Raw genomic sequence first — 20185 nt, 5'->3', positions numbered from 1 at the left:
GTCCACTCCTTGTGAAAGTCCCCAACACTTTTGAATGGCCTTTTCCTGACAATCCTCTCTAGGCTGCGTTCATCCCTGCTGATTGTGCACCTTTTTCTTCCACACTTTTCCCTTCCACATAACTTTCTATTAATGTGCTTTGATACAGCACTTTGGGAACATCCAACTTCTTTTGCAATTACCGTTTGAGGCTTTCCCTCCTTATGGAGGGTGTCAATGATGGTTTTCTGCACAACTGTCAGGTCAGCAGTCTTTCCCATGATTCTGATTACTTCTGAACCAGACTGAGAGACCATTTAAAGGCTCAGGAACCTTTTGCAGGTGTTATGGCTTAATTAGCTGATTAGAGTGGGACACTTTGAGCCTAGAATATTGCACCTTTACACACCTTTTGTTCTATGTACAATCCATGTTTTATTGATTGCATGTAATATTCAAATTTTCTGAGATTGTGGATTTGGGGTTTTCATCAGCTGTAAGCCATAATCATCACAATTATGACAAATCACGGATTGAACTATCTTGCTTTGCATGTAATGGGTTTATCTCATATATTAGTTTCACCTTTTAAGTTGCATTACTGAAATAAATGAACTTTTGCACGATATTCTAATTTTTTGAGTTTCACCTGTATATTCAAAAGGACTGACAGCTGCTCACTTAATCTTATTTAACTTTATTGATCCCAACATCATTGCATAGTCACCTTCCATTGCGCATTTCACCTCAAGAGCTGAGTTGAAGAGTAAATTCCTTAGGAGATGCCATAGCAAAGTGACCAGCCAATAACTTTGGATTATCTCTCTTTTTTGTTGTTTTTACTAAAAGTAAAAATAACATATGGTATTACTTAGCAGTGAAAGTATAGGAGAGGTACCGGAGTGTGACTATCTGAAAGATAGTTGGATGCTATGACTCTAATCAGTGGAACTGGCAGTGGGGAAGTCCAGTGGCCTTCACAAATTGTTGGTGTATTTTTTAGGCTGCTAGTGACCACTCAGCCTTTCTGTAGCAGTGACCATTTAAAGTTTTCTTTCCTTACCAGTGCTTAGAGGGTTTGTTTATACTTATACAACATGATAATCATTGTTAGTGTGGTTACATGATCCAACACTGGGTCCAGTCTGTTTACAGGATTGTGCGCTCAGTATTGGACAAGTCTCCAAACTGCGACCTACAGGCCGGATTTGGCCCTTTGCTTGCTTTTAGCCGGCCCTTGGGGCACTTTTCCTTCCACTGATAAGAAGCATTATTCCTCCCACTGACACCAACAATGGGGCACTATTCCTCCTTCTGACATCAACAATGGGGTGCTATTCCTCCCACTGACACCAGCGATTGAGTGCTATTCCTCCCATTGACACCAATGATGGGGCACTCTTCCTGCCACTGACAGCAACGACAGGTCACTGTTCATACCACTGACTCCAACGATGGGGCACGTTCCTCCCACTGACCCCAATGACTGGGCACTGTTCCTCCCACTGACACCAGCAAAGGGGCACTGTTCCTCCCACTGACACCAGCAAAGGGGCACTGTTCCTCCCAATGACACCAGCAAAGGGGCACTGTTCTTCCCAGTGATACCAAAAATGGGGAAGTAATTATCCCACTGACACCTACATTGAGGCTCTGTTCCTCCCACTGACCACCAAGCCTGCAGTATTGTTTACTCCCACTGATTCCAGGGCATTTTCTACTCCCACTGGCCACAATCAGGCCCCCTAAAGTTTAAAGGGCAGTAAACTGGCCCTTTGTTTCAAAAGTTTGGAGACCTGTGATATAGGACATTGGCTAATCTGTATCCATGGCTTTGCCGCTACTACATTCCTAGCCTAAGTACAAGCTTCCTGAATGAATCAATATCTGATTGATTTAATAGTTGCAATAATTGATTTAATAGTTGCAATGTTCTTTACACCTGGTGATCCTGTTATGCATCTTGTTAAGCTTGACTGAACTGTGTTGTATTTTGGTTGCCCAGAGCTAATATAACATTGTTATTATTCACCTCTGGCTCATTTAGCTGATTATGGGTCACCATGATCCTACAGTCTCACTGATGGGACACCCTTAGGTGGAGGATACATACAGTCTCTACTGCAGAATTTAATGCTTTGATATATTATAATGTGGGCCGTATGAACGTGTCTGTGATGTCTAGACGTGCCTTTTGGTACTAAGGCAACGTTGTCTTATTTTTTTTATTCTGGTGGAAGATGGTTTATTATTTTTTACAGATTTTTGTACATATGTTGGTAAACTTAATATAGATTTTTTTCTTTTATTATTGTGTACCATGAATTAACCTGTCAATGTATGCTCTGAAGGCTCAGTTATACTGTATGACCCTTTTGGTGGATTGCTCTCTATCTGCCTCTTTTTTTTTTGTATGCTGTACCTTGGCAATAGAGCCCCACTGTATATATTTTTACTTTAGTGAGTGGGCAGTTGACTGAGGGTACACATTTATGAAGTTCCCCTCTTTTTTAACATTGTTTTTTTTTATTTATACATGATCTGATTGTCCCTAGGATAATGTCTACTAGGGCCAGAATCTTCTCTTTTGTCTATTGAGAGACACAACTTTGATGATAATGAGCAACCTATGGTTACACTGCCACCTGCAGCAGATATGGACTCCGGGCACATAGAAAAATTAAGGCCAGCTCATTTGAGGCTAAAACCCCTCCCATCTCACACCTGCTTAGTCCTGCTTGTTGTCCCCATGAGGATAGATGTTTCTGTCCTTTCTGATATATTTATTATATATAATTGAAAGATTTATTAATATCAACAGCTACTGATAGATTTAGGCTGGATACTGGAAAGTCCTGCAAGTATCTCCAGTTTTTCAACAAGTGCAGGGTTTCCGAATCATAAAGTATACTGGTTCCTCTGTGTGACAGTCCAGCAGTTGGAAGTGACAACCCACCTGTATTTCAGTTTACACAGAACTTCACTTTTCAGGTCAGGCTAGTTTATTTGGGGATTCCTTGCAGAGTTATTGAGACCAGTTCAGCTGACCCAATCTCTGTAGACTCACTGTTGTCAATGACTAGCAGGCTATGCTGTGTCAATGGAAATTTCCTTTTCTATAAGAAGCTACTGTAATTGACTGGTTTGAACAGTTGTGCTCAAATGTTTGCATACCCTGGCAGAAATTGTAAAATGTTGGCATTTATTTTAAAAATATGACTGATCATGCCAAAAGACTGTGTTTTATTTAAGGATAGTGATCATATGAAGCCATTTAATTTCACATAATTGTTTGGCTCCTTTTTAAATTATAATGATATAGCCCTGAGCAAAAGTTTACTTACCATGGAATGTTTGGCCTTGGTACAGACACACAAGGGTTAAAATGGCAATTAAAGGTTAATTTCCAACATCTGTGACTTTTTAACCACTTGCCACCCAGCCACCGCATATAAACGGCGGCAGGGCGGCGCTAGTAGGCAAAAGCACGTTTTAAAACGGCTGCCTGCAAAAATGGTAGAGGGCGCGCGTGAGGCGCGCGCCCGCCCTACCTGTCCCGCGGGTGTCAGCAGCGGGTCTCCGCCGCCGGGTCACGGCCGGTTTTTACCGGCTGTTTTCCTGCGATGGGCGGTGATAACTGACACAGAGCAGGGCTGCATTGTTTACACACAGCCCTGCTCTGTGACAGTTCGCCAACAAGCTGCAGAGGGAGAGAAGAGTTTCTCTCCCTCGATCAGCTCCCCCCTCCCTCCCCCCGTCCAGTACACACCCCCGCCCCCTAGTAAAACACTCCCCTTACACAGCAAATTCTAAAAATGTTAACCCCTTCCTCCCCAGTGACATTAGTACAGTCTCAGTGGTTTTTTTTCACTGATCACTGTATTGGTGTCCCTGGGGATGTCAGTGACCCCAAGTCAGTCCCCCCCCATGTCAAAATGTCCACCGCAGTCCCACCATAAGTCGCTGGTTGCCGTCATATGTCGCTGATTGCCACCATATGTCGCTGATCGGCGCCATTATTAGTATAAATAAAAATTAAAAATCCAAGTATCTTTCCCGCCATTTGTAAATGCTATAACTTTCACGTAAACCAATTAATTTACACGTATTGGGTTTTTTTTTAGCAAAGACATGTCGCAGAATGCATTTTGGCAGAAATTTATGACTAAATTTGATTTTTGCATTTTTTTTTACTGGACATGTTTTATAGCAAAAAGTCCAAAATATTGTTTTTTTTTCCTCAAAATTGTTAGCCTTTTTTTTTAGAGCGCAAAAAATAAAAACCGCACAGGCGATCAAATACCACCGAAAGAAAGCTCAATTTGTGGGGAAAAAAAGGATGTAAATTTCATTTATGTACCGTATTGCATGACCGCGCAATTGTCCGTTAAACTAGCGCAGCGCTGTATAGCAGAAAAATGGCGTAAATTGCAGTATTTATACCATAGATTGTAGACGCTATAACTTCCACACAAAGCAATCAATATACACTTATTGGGATTTTTTTTAGCAAAAACATGTAGCAGAATACATTTTGGCCTAAATTTATAACCAACTTTGAGATTACTATATATTTTTTATAGCTGAAAGTAAAAAATATAGTTTTTCTTCAAAATTTTTGGCATTTTTTTGTTTATAGCGTGAAAAATAAAAAGCACACAGGTGATCAAATTACACTGAAAGAAAGCTCTATTTGTGTGAAAAAAAGGACGTAAATTTTGTTTGGGTGCAGCATTGCATGACCGCGCAATTATCAGTTGAATTAGTGCAGCGCCGAGTAGCAAAAAGAGGCCTGGTCATTAAGGGGGGTAAATCCTCAGGAGCTCAAGTGGTTAAATAGCTATTAGCGTATGTATATAAATAATCAGTGAGTTTGTTAGCTCTCATATTGATACACTGAACAGGCTAGTTAATGAACCATGGGGAGCAAAAAAAAAAACCTTCAAAAGACCTGCTTAACAAGGTAATGGAACATTATAAAGATGGAAAAAGATATAACAAGATATCCAAAGCCTTGAATATGCCAGTCAGTACTTTTCACTTATTAAGAAATGGAAATTTCAGGGATCTCTTGATACCAAGGCAATGTTAGATAGACCAAGAAAGACTTCAAGAACAACTGCCAGAAGAATTGTTCGGGAGACAAAGAGAAACCCACAGGTAACCTCAGGAGAATTACAGGCTGCTCTAGAAAAAGATAGTGTGTTTTTTTAAGGAGCACAATAGAACAAATTGAACTAAAATGAGCTGCATAGTTGAGTTGCCAGAAAGAAGCAGTTACTGAGCCAATGCCACGGTGTCAAGGTCCTACCTTTCCTCAGAGCTTGTTCATCCCATGTGCTGGTGTCCATCTTGGGTTTCTGCAAAGCATGGTGAGAACTTTTATGCCTTCAGGCTTCTGCGGCTCCTCCTCAGAAGGGTGTGGTTCATCACATATAAGCCTGCTGTCTGCAAATGCTCTCTGCATTCCTGTCTTGTGTGTTAGTGTTGCTATAGCTCTGTTTATACTCTCGTGACTCTCCTGGAATCTGACTCGGCTTTTGACTAGACCATTCTCTGCGTTTTCCTTTGATCTGACCTCCCGTTGATGAACCCGGCCTGTGACCTGTTATTCTTGTCTACTGTTCTGTACCGTTTGTCCCGTTGTTGTCGACCCGGCCTGTCCGACTACGCTATTGTGTGATCTGGTTCCTACCAGCTACGCGCCATTGGCAGCGGCCATTACCGCAGCTGGGGTGTCTCGGGGGCCGCGACCTGGTTCCTGGCTGCGTCAAGTCCATCCCCACCATCTGGGGCCCTGGTGAAGGGCAGCCTGGGACTTAGACTCCGTGCCCTAAGGGACTCCGGTCTGTGGGTGGTGGTTGTCGTCAGTCAGTGCGTGACCCTGGAACTAGGCCTGCCTGTCCGTTCTACAGCTCCTTCCCTGACACACGGTTACAATTTGCCCAACAACACCGTGACACGCCTCACAGGGTGTGCCACAAACCCAAGCGATTCAAACTATGCATATGATGAAAACAATGCAGAAGCAAAGGTTTTCTTAAAAAAGCACACGTCCACATAGACGAATTATAAATTATGCTCAAACCATAGATGTCGCTGTAAAAAAAAATTTGGCCCTTCTCATCCATTCCCTGTGTTTTCCTATCTAGTATTTTTGGGCCTGTTTACACCAATCAGATCTATTGTTGAGTGTTTAACATACCTGAGTTTGAACAGGCTGTCTAACACCACAATGGAAAAAAATTGGACCTGCTGCATTTTTGATAGTGTAGCACTTTGCAATGTGTTACCACATGTTACAGTAAGCATTAATGCAGGTTCATTGTAAAGGTGCTTTGGAGTGCCATTCACAATTAATGCCAACTCAGCACACCAAATATCATATTGGTGCACAGTGGTGTGAATGGGTCTCTAATGTGATGGGTCCAAATTTGACCAGTTCAGTACGTCAGTGTGTAGTCATCCCTGTTTGTCAGAAGTTGATTGTTAGATAGATTTCTGTTGAATGAACAACTTTTGTTGATCAGCGGCTTCCGGCAATCAGCTGCAGCCACTGAACAGCTACAAGCCCTGCTGTAAGATTAGAATGCTCTGATGGCGGAGATTCCTCCATACACCCTCTGTGGATGTAGGAATCTGCTGGGGGTTTTTTTGTTGTTCAGTCTGCTGGCTGAATGAAAAAAAAAATTAATCATGTTTATCCAGCTTTGGTGGCCCTGTCAGGGGTGAGGTTCCTGGAGGGGGCTGAGGTCTCTTTAGGAGGCTGAGGACTTTGCAGGGGCACTGTAGGAGACTGGAAGGCAGCACTGTGGGAGGCTGGGTGACACTGTGGAAGGTTGAGGGAGCTGAGGTCCTTTGTGCAGGGGGGGTTAAGGGAGCATTGTAGGCAGTTATGGGAGGTTGGAGGTACTGTGAAAGCTGGAAGGCACTGTGGTAGGTTTGGGGATCTGCAGCTGGCTGGAGACCTAGGAAGAAAGAGTCAGAGGCCCTGGTTTAGAAATATTTATCAAACATTTGGTCAACACAAGGAAAATGTTCATTAAATGACATACAGCAAGCGTTTTACAATGTATTACTTCTGCATTATTAACACAATTTGAACATAGTTTATAAGATAAATTAACCTTTTTCTGAACTTCTTGCTATCTGACACTGCAGCAAACACTTTTTAAGAATTTGACTAAGTTCAGTTCATTTAACAGAGAAAAAATGTAGACATCCAAAGTACTTTTTGGATCATATTGGAGTATCTGCGAGTGGAGAATGTGAATTGTATAATGTTTTGGTTCACAATACTGACAACTATATATTCATCATAGTGAACCCATGTGCACATTATAAAAGACTTGTACTTATGTTGACAGATGATCTAAATATGCCAGCAAAAGAAGTTTATGGAGCCCAACCACCCATTGAACTACTGAGACAATGGATTGATCATGGACATTGGTATGATAGAAAAGACACTTCACGGATGGATATTGTGGATGTCCTGTTCATTTCAGCTATGGGGCCCCCTGGTGGTGGGAGAAATGACATTACTGGTAAGACTGAGTTTTTAACTTTGGAAATTTTTTTTAACCATTTTCTTCCCAAGCCTATTCTGACATTTCTCTTGTAAAATCATCTTTTTTTTTGGCTAGAAAATTACTCAGAACCCCCAAACATTATATATATATTTCTAAGCAGAGACCCAATAGAAAAAAATGGTGGTTGTTGCAATTTTTTATGTCACACAGTATTTGCGCAGCAATTTTTCAAACACAATTAAAAAAAAAACTTTTTTATGAAAATTTTAATGCAAAAAAACCCCTCACAATATATAGATATATAAAATACGATGTTACACCAGTGTTTTTCAACCTTTTTTCAGTTAAGGCACCCTATAAAATTATGGACAGTCTTGAGGCACACCTTTCTAAATGAGACTGTCCATAATTTTAACAGGGCACCACATTCTAAAATGTGAAAAACTATTCTAAGTTTTACATAATGCAGCAACAACCACACACGTAGGACAGTGGTGTATTTTGGTTTTGTGCTGCCCTAGGCAAGACTAAAATCGAGCAACCCCCCCCCCCCCCCCTCGCGTCTAAATTTGCCCCACCCTTTCATCTGCAAACTCCACCCCTTCCTCTTTAGGCTCCACCTCTTCCTATTAGAGCCCCACCCACTGGCAATGATGGGCGCTATTCCTCCCACTGACACCAATGATGGGGCAGGATTCCTCCCACTGACACTAATGATGGGGCACTATTCCTCCCACTGACACTAATGATGGGGCACTATTCATCCCACTGACACCAATGATGGGGCACTATTCCTCACACTGACACCAATTATGGGGCACTATTCCTCACACTGACACCAATGATGGTGCCCCATCATTAGTGTCAGTGGGAGGAATAGTGCCCCATCTTTGGTGTCAGTGGGAGGAAGTGCCCCATCATTGGTGTCAGTGGAAGGAATAATGCCCCATCATTGGTGTCAGTGGGAGGCCCGGAGGCATAGTGCCCCATCATTGGTGTCAGTGGGAGGAATAGTGTCCCATCATTGGTGTCAGTGGGAGGAAAAGTGCCCCCTCATTGGTGTCAGTGACACCAATGAGGGGGCACTATTCCTCCCACACTGACACTAATGATGGGGCACTATTACTCCCACTGACACCAGTTATACTTACATCGCTGTGCTGACCCCTGCTCCAGCTCGGCCTCCCTCCTTTAGGCACAGGCACTTACCCATCAGCTGTCTTCCTTCTCCAGCCACTCTCCTCCTCTTCACCTGCTGCTACCTCACTCGATCTTCAGTCTTTGCGCTGCCGCTCAGCTCCTCCTCTCCAAGCTCCACCTCCTCACTTGTGATTGGCCGCCTGTGTGCCTTTTCTGAGCTACAGATCTGGCGGCCAATCACCGATGAGGAGGTGGAGCTTGCAGAGGGAGGGACAGGCTGCCATAGGCTGCCCAGTGATCCCAGGGGTGTGGCCAGATTAGAGGGGCAGCTTGTCATCCCACCCACATCGTGGTCAAGATCCAGGAAGATGAAGACACCGGACGGACACCCTCTGCACCCCTCCTCCAGCAGCGCTTTGTGGACCGGATCGACGTGGGACATAAAGTCACATAAGACACAGCAACCCCTGTCCCTTTCCCACCGAAGTGTCCCTTCCGTGGCACTGCCGCCATGCCGTCCCCCTGAAAAGTGCCGCCCTAGGCAAATGCCTTGTTTGCCTTGCGGCAAATACGCCCCTGGGACAAGTGACGGGCAGTGGGACAGGAGGAGCGCAGTGGGACAAGTGAGGGGCAGCGGGAAAGGAGGAGCGCAGAGGAACAGGTAGGGGGCAGCGTGACGGGGGGGCATGGGACAGGAGAAGCGCAGTGGGACAGGAAAAGTGCAGAAGGATAGGTGAGGGGCAGTGGGGCAGGAGGAGCGCAGTGGAACAGGTGAGGGGCAGTGGGACAGAGGAAGGAGCACAGAGGGACAGGAGGAGCACAGAAGGATAGGTGAGGGGCAGTGGGACAGGAGAAGCGCAGAGGGATAGGTGGGGGGCAGCATGACAGGGGGCATGGGACAAGATCGGGGCAGCGGGACAGGAGGAGCGCAAAGGGACAGGTGAAGGGCAGTGGGACAGGAGGAGTGCAGAGGGACAGGTAGGGGGCAGCATGACGGGGGGGGCATGGGACAGGATTGGGGCAGCGGGACAGGAGAAGAGCAGTGGGACAGGAGAAGAGCAGAAAGATAGGTGAGGGGCAGTGGGACAGGAGGAGCGCAGAGGGACAGGTGGGGGGCAGCGTGACAGGGGGCATGGGACAGGATTGGGGCAGTGGGACAGGAGGAGCGCAAAGGGACAGGATCGGGGCAGTGGGACAGGAGGAGCGCAAAGGGACAGGTAAGGGGCAGTGGGACAGGAGGGGCAGTGGGACAGGAGGAGCACAGAGGGACAGGTGAGGGGCAGTGGGACAGGAGGAGCGTAGAGGGACAGATGGGGGGCAGCGTGACAGGAGGAGCGCAGTGGGACAGGAGGAGCGTACTGGGACAGGAGGAGCGCAGTGGGACAGGTGAGGGGCAGTGGGACAAGAGGAGCACAGAGGGACAGATGGGGGGCAACGTGACAGGGGGCATGGGGCAAGAGCGGGCAGCAGGACAGGAGTAGCGCAGTGGGACAGGTGAGGGGCAGTGGGACAGGAGGAGCACAGTGGGACAGGTGAGGGGCAGTGGGACAGGAGTAGTGCAGTGGGACAGGTGAGGAGCAGTGGGACAGGAGAAGGAGCACAGAGGGACAGGAGGAGCGCAGAAGGATAGGTGAGGGCAGTGGGACAGGAGGAGTGCAGTGGGATAGGTGGGGAGCAGCGTGACAGAGTGCATGGGACAGGATCGGGGCATCTGGAGAGGAGGAGCACAGAGGGACAGGTGAGGGGCAGCTGGAAAGGAGGAGCGCAGAGGGACAGGTGGGGGGCAGTGGGGACAGGTGGGGGGTAGTGGGACAATGTGGGGGACAGGAGGGGTTAAGTGGAACAATGTGGGACAATGTGGGGGACAGGAGGGGGGCAGTGTATCGGGCGACAGTGAGACAGGAGTGGGGAAGCACCAGTCCTCCCAGCACTTACCTGTCCAGCAAAAAAAATGTCAGCTGGAGTTACACTTTAACTGGAACACAGCGGGTATTGCAAAAGTATCAATATTTTTAGTTAGACACCTTTTGTCACTTTGTAAATTATAGGAGCAAGGATACACAACACTTAATTGCTTGAGTATGAGTTAGACAGCTCTTACATTTTACTGTCAATGTATCTAGCATGTGTTATCACACAATAACCAATCAAGCTTTCGGACACAGTATGGAGATTTATGAGACTTTTATAAGACAGAGTAAAGGGTGATTCATAAAGTAATACTAAGTACTGATTCTTGAATATCCTGACGACTCTCATGAAATAGAAACAGGAATAGTTATGTGTAATGAAATTCCTTGAAACCTATACAATAACCGAATGCAGAGTAGAAGACAAAGGCACTATGAAATGGTAGTAGTCATTACTAACAAAACACAACAGGAGCTTGACATCAATACTACAGGTAAATACATAAAGGCTTAAATAATAGAGCGTCAACTAACATTCACATTATGTACCTATAACAAAACCCAGAGCATGAGGTGCTATTGTATTTTTATTTAGTACACAGATGAAGGCATCATAGTTTTCAACATTTTTCCATTAAAAACACAGTTAATGTGACTTTGTTTTCAGCAACGTATGCCTTTTTTAATAAAAGTATCTGAAGTATGCATTGAACTTGTTGCCCAGAGCAACCAGCCAGTGTCACCTTCTACACAGTGCTCTAAGATAATAAGGAAGCCCGGGTAGGAGTACGTGATGAACTACACTTGAGGTCAAGATAGAGGAATGCTTATATTGTTGACCCTTTAGAGTTGCCAGATTGCAATAGAAATGCTTAATACGACTCTTGAGAGCATATAACAAAAAACTTCCTTGTCTCTCCTACACATACATGTCACAGGCCCCAAAAGCCTGTCCTTATAGACAAATACTAGGCTATTTTGAAAAGCTTCAGCACCTCCTAACAGCATCGAAGCTTGCTCACCTCTTTATGCCTGCTGCTTAAGTCCTCATGCACACTGGGCGTTTTTACAGCGGCTGTTTTTGGCTTTTGACGTTTTTTTCTACAGCCAGTAAACCCCCCAGCATGTTATCCTATGTGTCCATGCACACATAGACTGTAACCAACGTTTTTTGGCTGGGAAAAAAAACCCAGGACTAGTGGGTTTCTGGAGTTTTGTAGCTGTAAAAATGCTCTAATGCTGAAAAACGCAATAAACCGTGGCAAATTTTTGGACTTTTTTGACAAAAAAAACACAAAAAATGCGACAAAATGCCACTAACCGCTAATACAAAAAAGCTAAAAAATGCTGAAAAACTCATGTTTTTAACATGAGTTTACACAGCTAACATTACCAGCATTATTAAAATGCCCCGTGTGCATGGAGCCTTATCCTAATGACCAGTAATGCAGGCATTGTCTGATACGATGTAGAAATATCAGAACATTACTTACCAGATCAATCCAGGATTCAACCATGAGGGTGGGATTTTGAAGGCTGTTGGCGGTAATAAAGTATAGAACGGCCATTGAATGCGGCTTCAGATATGTACTGGATTGCTATGCTGTGTTGTATATTTGCAGTATTGTTAGCAACGGACTAACAACTCATGGGGCCCCCGGGCAATGGGGAATCATGGGGCCCCTGTGTCCTTGCCCAAACTCAAAAAAGCCTATGAAAAAGGTACCAGGGGCATCTCATGGGGCCTTCAAAAAAAGGGGATTTGTGAAAAGAAATTCACAGAAAAAGCGGCTACATTATGAACAGAATGTGACACTCAGAAAAATTTCCAAAAATTATGCTTTATTACACATATATAAATATGACATATGGGCATTCGCCCTGGTTTACCATCACCTCAGTATGAGACAATACACACAGACCTAAAACCATATAAAATGACACCAAGACCGGTCTAAATGCATGTGCAACAGAAAAAATGACCACAAGAGTCTAATGTCCCTGTAGCACAGACACATAGGTGAACACTTCCCAAAAGAGGTGTATCCAAAAATTATACCATAGGCATACCATAATATTGAATATTATAAATAGAACAATACCATTATGGTGAATCCCAATCAGGGAATCCAAAAATTGTACTATGGATATAAATATCACATGTATGCAATGCAGCAAGCACAATATGCGTCAAAAAGAGAACAACAAGCCTCAGGCCTGTATGGAGGGAGACATGAATGTCAAATATGTGATGCAATACATTCCTGTGCCGGCACAAGTGGTTGGGGCCCATTCATCTGTAATATAAACAGCTGTATCCTAAAGCTCTTGAATGAACATATGCCCCATTTATTCCCAGGGTGGAAGAAAAGATGCAAAAAGCAGCACTCTGCTTGAAATGGTATCTTCACCACTATATGTGGACTACACTCCACCTTTCGTAGGAAAAACAGGACACATCCCAAAAGATCTTCTGCCTGTTGAAATGTATGTGGTATATCCTGTATCCTATACAAAGCACCATGATGTCCCCATCCTGTAGTGAGACAAATAATATGTGGGAAGTCACTGACAGAGTTTACACTCAATAAGATATATAGGTCATATAGATCACAGAGGACCATATATCTAATGTCCTGTAACAGTCCACTCACCACCTGTGCTGTGGGTATTAGGAATGAAAGAGATGTCCTTCATGGGTACTGCCATATACGGCCACAGAGGCCAAGGAACCACCGCTGACATCCGCCGATATACCGCGGGTTCCAGCCCCTTCTTGGCGCTTGTGCTGCTCACACTTGCCTCATGACATGTGAAGATGGCTTCCTCCTTATGGGTCAGCGTGCGTTCCACCTAATGCGCATGACCGGAAGTGACGTATCTGACGTATGACGTCAACGCGTTTCGCCGATGGGTGTATCTCACTCAGCTTCGTCAGGACCAATGAAACAACTGCATTTCAATTTCCTATTTATAGTGGGTAAAGACCCACCCATTTATGCAAAAAAGCTAACCTGCAGTTGTTCCTAATGGAAGAAAAAAAGGGGGCTAAATACTTAGCACAGCTGCTGGTCTTTGTTGAATATAATTAAAAAGACAGACGGGTTCCAGCCCCTTCTTGGCAGCACAAGCGCCAAGAAGGGGCTGGAACCCGCGGTATATCGGCGGATGTCAGCGGTGGTTCCTTGGCCTCTGTGGCCGTATATGGCAGTACCCATGAAGGACATCTCTTTCATTCCTAATACCCACAGCACAGGTGGTGAGTGGACTGTTACAGGACATTAGATATATGGTCCTCTGTGATCTATATGACCTATATATCTTATTGAGTGTAAACTCTGTCAGTGACTTCCCACATATTATTTGTCTCACTACAGGATGGGGACATCATGGTGCTTTGTATAGGATACAGGATATACCACATACATTTCAACAGGCAGAAGATCTTTTGGGATGTGTCCTGTTTTTCCTACGAAAGGTGGAGTGTAGTCCACATATAGTGGTGAAGATACCATTTCAAGCAGAGTGCTGCTTTTTGCATCTTTTCTTCCACCCTGGGAATAAATGGGGCATATGTTCATTCAAGAGCTTTAGGATACAGCTGTTTATATTACAGATGAATGGGCCCCAACCACTTGTGCCGGCACAGGAATGTATTGCATCACATATTTGACATTCATGTCTCCCTCCATACAGGCCTGAGGCTTGTTGTTCTCTTTTTGACGCATATTGTGCTTGCTGCATTGCATACATGTGATATTTATATGCATAGTACAATTTTTGGATTCCCTGATTGGGATTCACCATAATGGTATTGTTCTATTTATAATATTCAATATTATGGTATGCCTATGGTATAATTTTTGGATACACCTCTTTTGGGAAGTGTTCACCTATGTGTCTGTGCTACAGGGACATTAGACTCTTGTGGTCATTTTTTCTGTTGCACATGCATTTAGACCGGTCTTGGTGTCATTTTATATGGTTTTAGGTCTGTGTGTATTGTCTCATACTGAGGTGATGGTAAACCAGGGCGAATGCCCATATGTCATATTTATATATGTGTAATAAAGCATAATTTTTGGAAATTTTTCTGAGTGTCACATTCTGTTCATAATGTAGCCGCTTTTTCTGTGAATTTCTTTTCACAAATCCCCTTTTTTTGAATGCCTCTTTTGGCTACTGAATGGAGACCAAATATTGGGTGACATGATAATTCATTTGACAACCTCTTAATAACTACCTTTAATACATGCATCTCATGGGGCCCCCTACTGACCCTGGGCCTTCGGGCAGTGCCCGAGTTTCCAAATGGTCAGTCCGCTCCTGGTGTGAACCTAGGCTAAGTATACATGTTTCATCAACTTTTTATATTTGGTGTATTTTTTATGCACTATTGATACATCCTAGATGTTATTTTCTATGTACCTTTTTCAGAAGGATAGTATTTCCTGCCTTGTTCAGGAGCATACATTAAAATGCATGGTATCATGTATGTGTATTACTTTAGCAGAAGCTCTGCTGGAAAGTGCATCTGAATTGCTGCATGTGAAATCTTTTTTTAGACTTGCACTATACAAAATACATAGGACTAGTGTTTGGTGCAGAATGACACTGATGGTTCTGCAGTTCAACAATGCACTTGTACATAAAAGTTCAGTTGTAAAATGGAGCATATCTCTCCATGAGCTTTAGATTCAATGTAAAGTGGAATTGAAATGTAAAAAAAAAGCCTAGTCTCTTTTTTTCCTTTCAATAAACTTTTATTGAAAATTGTTCCAAGTATACATTGTAACCGCTGTCATATTTACAGACAGATACATGAAATCAATAGCTGAGAAGGCGAGGCAGTTGTACATCATATACAAAACCTGTAACAAAGACAAAGCTTATAGTGCATCAAAATGGGCCATTGACCATGTTTCATCAAAGAACAGCATAGGAGCTATACGACCAAATTGTGTAATCAGGTGTTAGTGCATGAGATATAAATGTATAAAATTCACTATTCAGAATACAAGACAAAAACGTGCATAAGAACAAAACACAAACAGTTCCTATGGAAGAGCCTAGAGAGCGAGAAGAAAAGAGAAAGGAAGAAAGAGAAAGAGAAGTGGGAGGGGACATCAAAGCCTGGAGCCTGGGCCTCTGGTCTCAATGTTTATTGTAATGTGTAACTGGCTATTGACATAGTAGGATGGGCATGTTGGATCCATGGGGTCCATATTTTGAGGAATTTCTCATGTGTATCTAAAAGGACTCTGGAGAGCTTTTCATTAATGAAAAAGAGATCCAAGCGGTAGCCGACTTCTGTAAAGGGTGTGAATTGTCTTCAAGCTTTTGCTATAGTTTGTTTTGCCACCAGTAGTACATAAGTAGCCTGTTTAAATTGGTATTTAGTGAGGCCCAAAAGTTTCAGATGTAACAGAACCTACCATGGTTATTGGGAAGGGACAGGTTAATAATGATTGTAAGAGTTTAAGGACTTTGATCCAGAACCGTGGTGAGCATGGAGGAGGCTTCTCCTGGATTAGAGCAGCCCCTGAAACATGTATCGGGGGAAGAAGGATGAAGGTGAGCTAAGTGGGACAATACCAGGTAGCATATAGTGACAGTTTTAAAGGCTGATTCAATAGTGAGAACAATAATAGAGCAGGAAGTCATTGTGGTCCAAATTTGTGACCAGCAGCTATCTTTGGTGCTTTTAAGATCCCTTTCCCACCTGGAAACATAAGTGTGATTATTAGGGTTTTGGAGGATATTCAACTGTGAGTAGAGGGTGGATATAAGTTTGGGGGAGAAGGGCGACCGATGACAGATATGTTCAAACAAAGACAGCTGGGTCGTCAGGGATTTGTCAGCGAGCACAGAGGACAACCAGTGATTAATCTGTAGAAATCTAAAAAGTTCAGTGTGGGGAGCCTGGTATTTATCCATGATTTCCGCCCAGGTGTAGCTAGAGTGACCAGTGAGGAACAAGTGGACACAGTGTGGTTTGTGGGAGATCCACCAATAGAAGGCACCAGTTGACTCAATGCCTAGAGAGAACAGTGGATTTCCTAAAAGGGGGAGGAGTGGCAGATAGGGGGAGTTCAGGCCACTGGAATATTTTGTAGAATCCCAAACTCGTAACAGGTGGGATATTAAGGGGCTGATTGTTGTGGATCTAGACTTTGGAGGAAGCCACAGAAGTGAATGGGGAGAGACCAGAAAACAAGAAATCACCTCTAAAGTGACCCATAAAGGGGCTTGCTGTGCGGTATGTATAGAAGGCAGAGATGCAACATGAGCCATTATACTTAGAAAAATTAGGAACCACCAAGCCCCCTTGTTTCCTATGTATGAGGACCCCAACTTTTTTTTCATCATTACATAGACTTAATCTTTCTGTATTTGGACCAATTTATAAATGATGTCAAGATTACAAGAGAAAATTTGATTTCTAACCAATGTTCCGCTTTGGGGTACATAGAAAACGTAAAGCACAGAGGTGATAATGAGCTATAAAACATAAAAAACTGGCAGATGGAAGTTATTTTGCATTCAGCTAAATAATATACAGAAACACAATTGCATCTGAAGTTCTGTGTATTATGATGGCTGCATAATGTGAATGTGATTACTGTATAATGTAAATGTCATTTGCAACTGTTCTGTATTTCTTTGCAATTAGATATGATATTGGTTACATGACTGTATGATTTCTTTCTTTAATGGCTACTTAGATAACCATAAGCTGTAGTGCTTTTGTTTTGCTTAATTTTTTAGTTATTGAAAATAATTATTTGGAAATCATAAGGCTCTCTGTCAATTAAACCAAATATAAAATCCATCATTTGTTTTTAAAAGTAGAGCACCACCTACACATTTTGGATGCAAAGAGGTTGGTGCTCATTTTATTGAAAATCATTATTTATAAATTTTAAAGCTCTCTGTCAAGTAAACTTTGTCAAGTATCTTATCATTTTGTTTTTTGTTTTTTAAAAGTAGATAATATTAAAATTTTAGTGTAGAAAAGTTGGTGCTCATTTTATAGTAGCTCTAAGCCCATTCAAATCTCATACAGTATTGGTCTCATATCAATATTTTCACACAACTTTCAGCGAGAATTCTCACTTTTTTTTTCTTACCTCAGACTTGCAAAAATGTTTGATTCTTGGGTGAAAGCATTTATAAATAGCCTCCTTATTGAATGTTGATCTAAAGATCTAAAGATTTTTGCCAAGATTCTGGCTACCCGTTTACAACAGGTAATAGATTCCATCATATCACCGGACCAGGTGGGCTTTGTTCCAGGGAGAGAGGCCAGAGATAACACTATAAGGGCCATGAATATACATCATTGGTTAACCCAAAATCAACGATCTGGATTCTTTCTCTCGTTAGACGCCGAAAAGGCGTTTGACAGACTAGCATGGGATTACCTAGAGGCAGTTCTGATTGGCATTGGACTACCTTTGCGTTTTTTGTCATTTATTCTGTCTTTATATAATGCCCCCACAGCACGAGTGCGAGTGAATGACTGCCTTTCGGATTCCTTTTCAATCAGCAATGGGACTAGACAGGGATGCCCACTATCACCCCTCTTATTCATTCTTACTCTGGAACCTTTCTTGAACTGCATAAAAGATAATGATAACATTAAGGGGATTTTGATCAATGGCAAAATGCATAAAGTGGCAGCCTTTGCTGATGACGTGTTACTTTTCTTGACTGACCCACATATCACGATACCTAATCTGTTACAAGATTTCAAATTATTTCAGTATTTGGCTAATTTTAAAATCAACTTTTCTAAATCCCAAGCGCTTAATATATCATTGACTCCAGATGTGATTAGACAGGCGACACTAAATTTTCCCTTTACCTGGCAACGTGAAGCTATCACTTACTTAGGTATCCAACTACCATCCCATCTTACAGAACTGTATACAAAAAATTTTCTTCCCCTCTTACGTAACATCTCCAAGGACCTCCAGACATGGAACAAACCTTGGTTCTCGTGGTTTGGTAGAGCAGCAATTCTTAAGATGAACGTGCTCCCCAGAATATTATATTTACTACAGACAATACCAATTCAATTGCCAAGTTCGTTCTTTCAATCGTATAAAACGCTCTGCTCATCCTTTCTGTGGTATAATAAACGTCCAAGAATTAGCTATGCCCAACTCACTATGCCCAAGCAGAATGGAGGTATTGGATTACCAGATATTAACCGTTATTACAGGGCTTGCCACCTAGCCAGGTTAGTAGACTGGACCACGAATCACATTCCTAAGGTCTGGGTTGGTTTGGAGGCTGATTTTTCTCAGACGCCTCTTTCTACCTCCCCATGGCTGAAAACTTCCCACGTCCCTTCTGAGTTTCGGAATCATCCACTTATAGGCCCCACATTACGCTGTAGCTCACAATTATTCCAGAAAAAAGAACTTTCTTCCTCTCCGAGCCCTTTCACTCCGATCAAAATGAATCCAGACTTTGTTCCAGGGATGTCTCCAACATTTCTCGCTGGGTATAACCGTGAGGATAACCTGACAGTACGTCAACTCTTCAAGGACTCTAAGCTCTTATCTAGCGAAGACATTACTCGGGCGTGGCCCTCCATCACTCTAACGCCTTGGATGTATAGACAATTACACCACTTTTTGCGTAACTCCCCACATTTACAGGATTTGTCAAGATCGCTTACTGCATTTGAGAAGCTCTGCTTTACAGACTCCCCTCAGCGGCATGTAATATCTAAGATATATTCTTTTTTGGAAAGTTCCAATACCTCTCATTTGCAGAGGGCTTGTATAGCCTGGCAACGTGATCTACAAATCCCACTCTCTCCAGAGGACTGGGACCGGATTTATGATCACATACATAAAGGTTCCATGTGTGTTTCTACACAAGAAGGCAACTACAAAGTATTTTCCAGGTGGTACAGAGTTCCATCTGTGCTTCATAAATTTGATCCTAGTGTTCCTAACTTATGCTGGAGAGGTTGCCAGGCAACAGGCACTCTTTTGCATATATGGTGGGAGTGCCCGCAACTGCAGCCCTTCTGGAGAAATGTTTTGGACATAATCGCACAAGTCACTACATACGCCCTAGACTTTACCCCAGCACAATGTCTACTCCATCATTCCTCTCTTCCTGTGAAGACCTATCGTAAGTCGCTTGCTTTACACATGATAAATGCGGCAAAACAGTGTATTCCTGTTCATTGGCGATCAGACCATATTCCCACCATGCGAGAGTGGATTCTTAGGATCAATAAGATCGCGGAAATGGAGGAGCTGATCTCAGTGGCGAAAGAACACCCCGAGCGATTCAGGAAGACATGGGCATGTTGGACTCACTTCCTATCTACTGAGACTTATCATGGCTTAATGAAGGAATGAGCGAGAAGATTTGGTAAACTGGAGAATCTCTAGAACTTTCACCCCAGGAATAATTCCTTTACTGGACTTTAAAGAGATTATAACCTTAATTTAAGACAGCATCTGTTATAACCAGGCCGATACTATGTGATGTGATTGGTTTAGTTATACTTATTTAATTCTAATCCCCAACTCCTCCCCCCCCCCCCTTTTTTTTTTTTTTTTTTTTTTTTTTTTTTTTTTTTTTTTCCTCTCTCTC

At 43.1% G+C, this 20185-nt stretch overlaps 1 protein-coding gene across 1 annotated transcript in view; it reads left to right on the top strand.

Annotated features, from left to right (window-relative positions):
• Positions 1–20185, top strand: part of DNAH3 (dynein axonemal heavy chain 3) — a 213068-nt gene that overhangs the window by 81131 nt on the left and 111752 nt on the right. Inside the window, exon 19 of the mRNA XM_089674783.1 lies at positions 7347–7526. Within this exon, the coding sequence (XP_089530909.1) occupies positions 7347–7526 (180 nt within the window). The remainder of the gene's footprint in view (positions 1–7346; positions 7527–20185) is intronic.

This window comes from Staurois parvus, unplaced genomic scaffold (assembly GCF_062004578.1).
Source record: "Staurois parvus isolate SC_StPar_1 unplaced genomic scaffold, SC_StPar_1.0 ptg000152l, whole genome shotgun sequence".
Classification (NCBI taxonomy): Eukaryota; Metazoa; Chordata; class Amphibia; order Anura; family Ranidae; genus Staurois; species Staurois parvus.
This window is presented reverse-complemented; position numbering and strand designations above follow the sequence as displayed.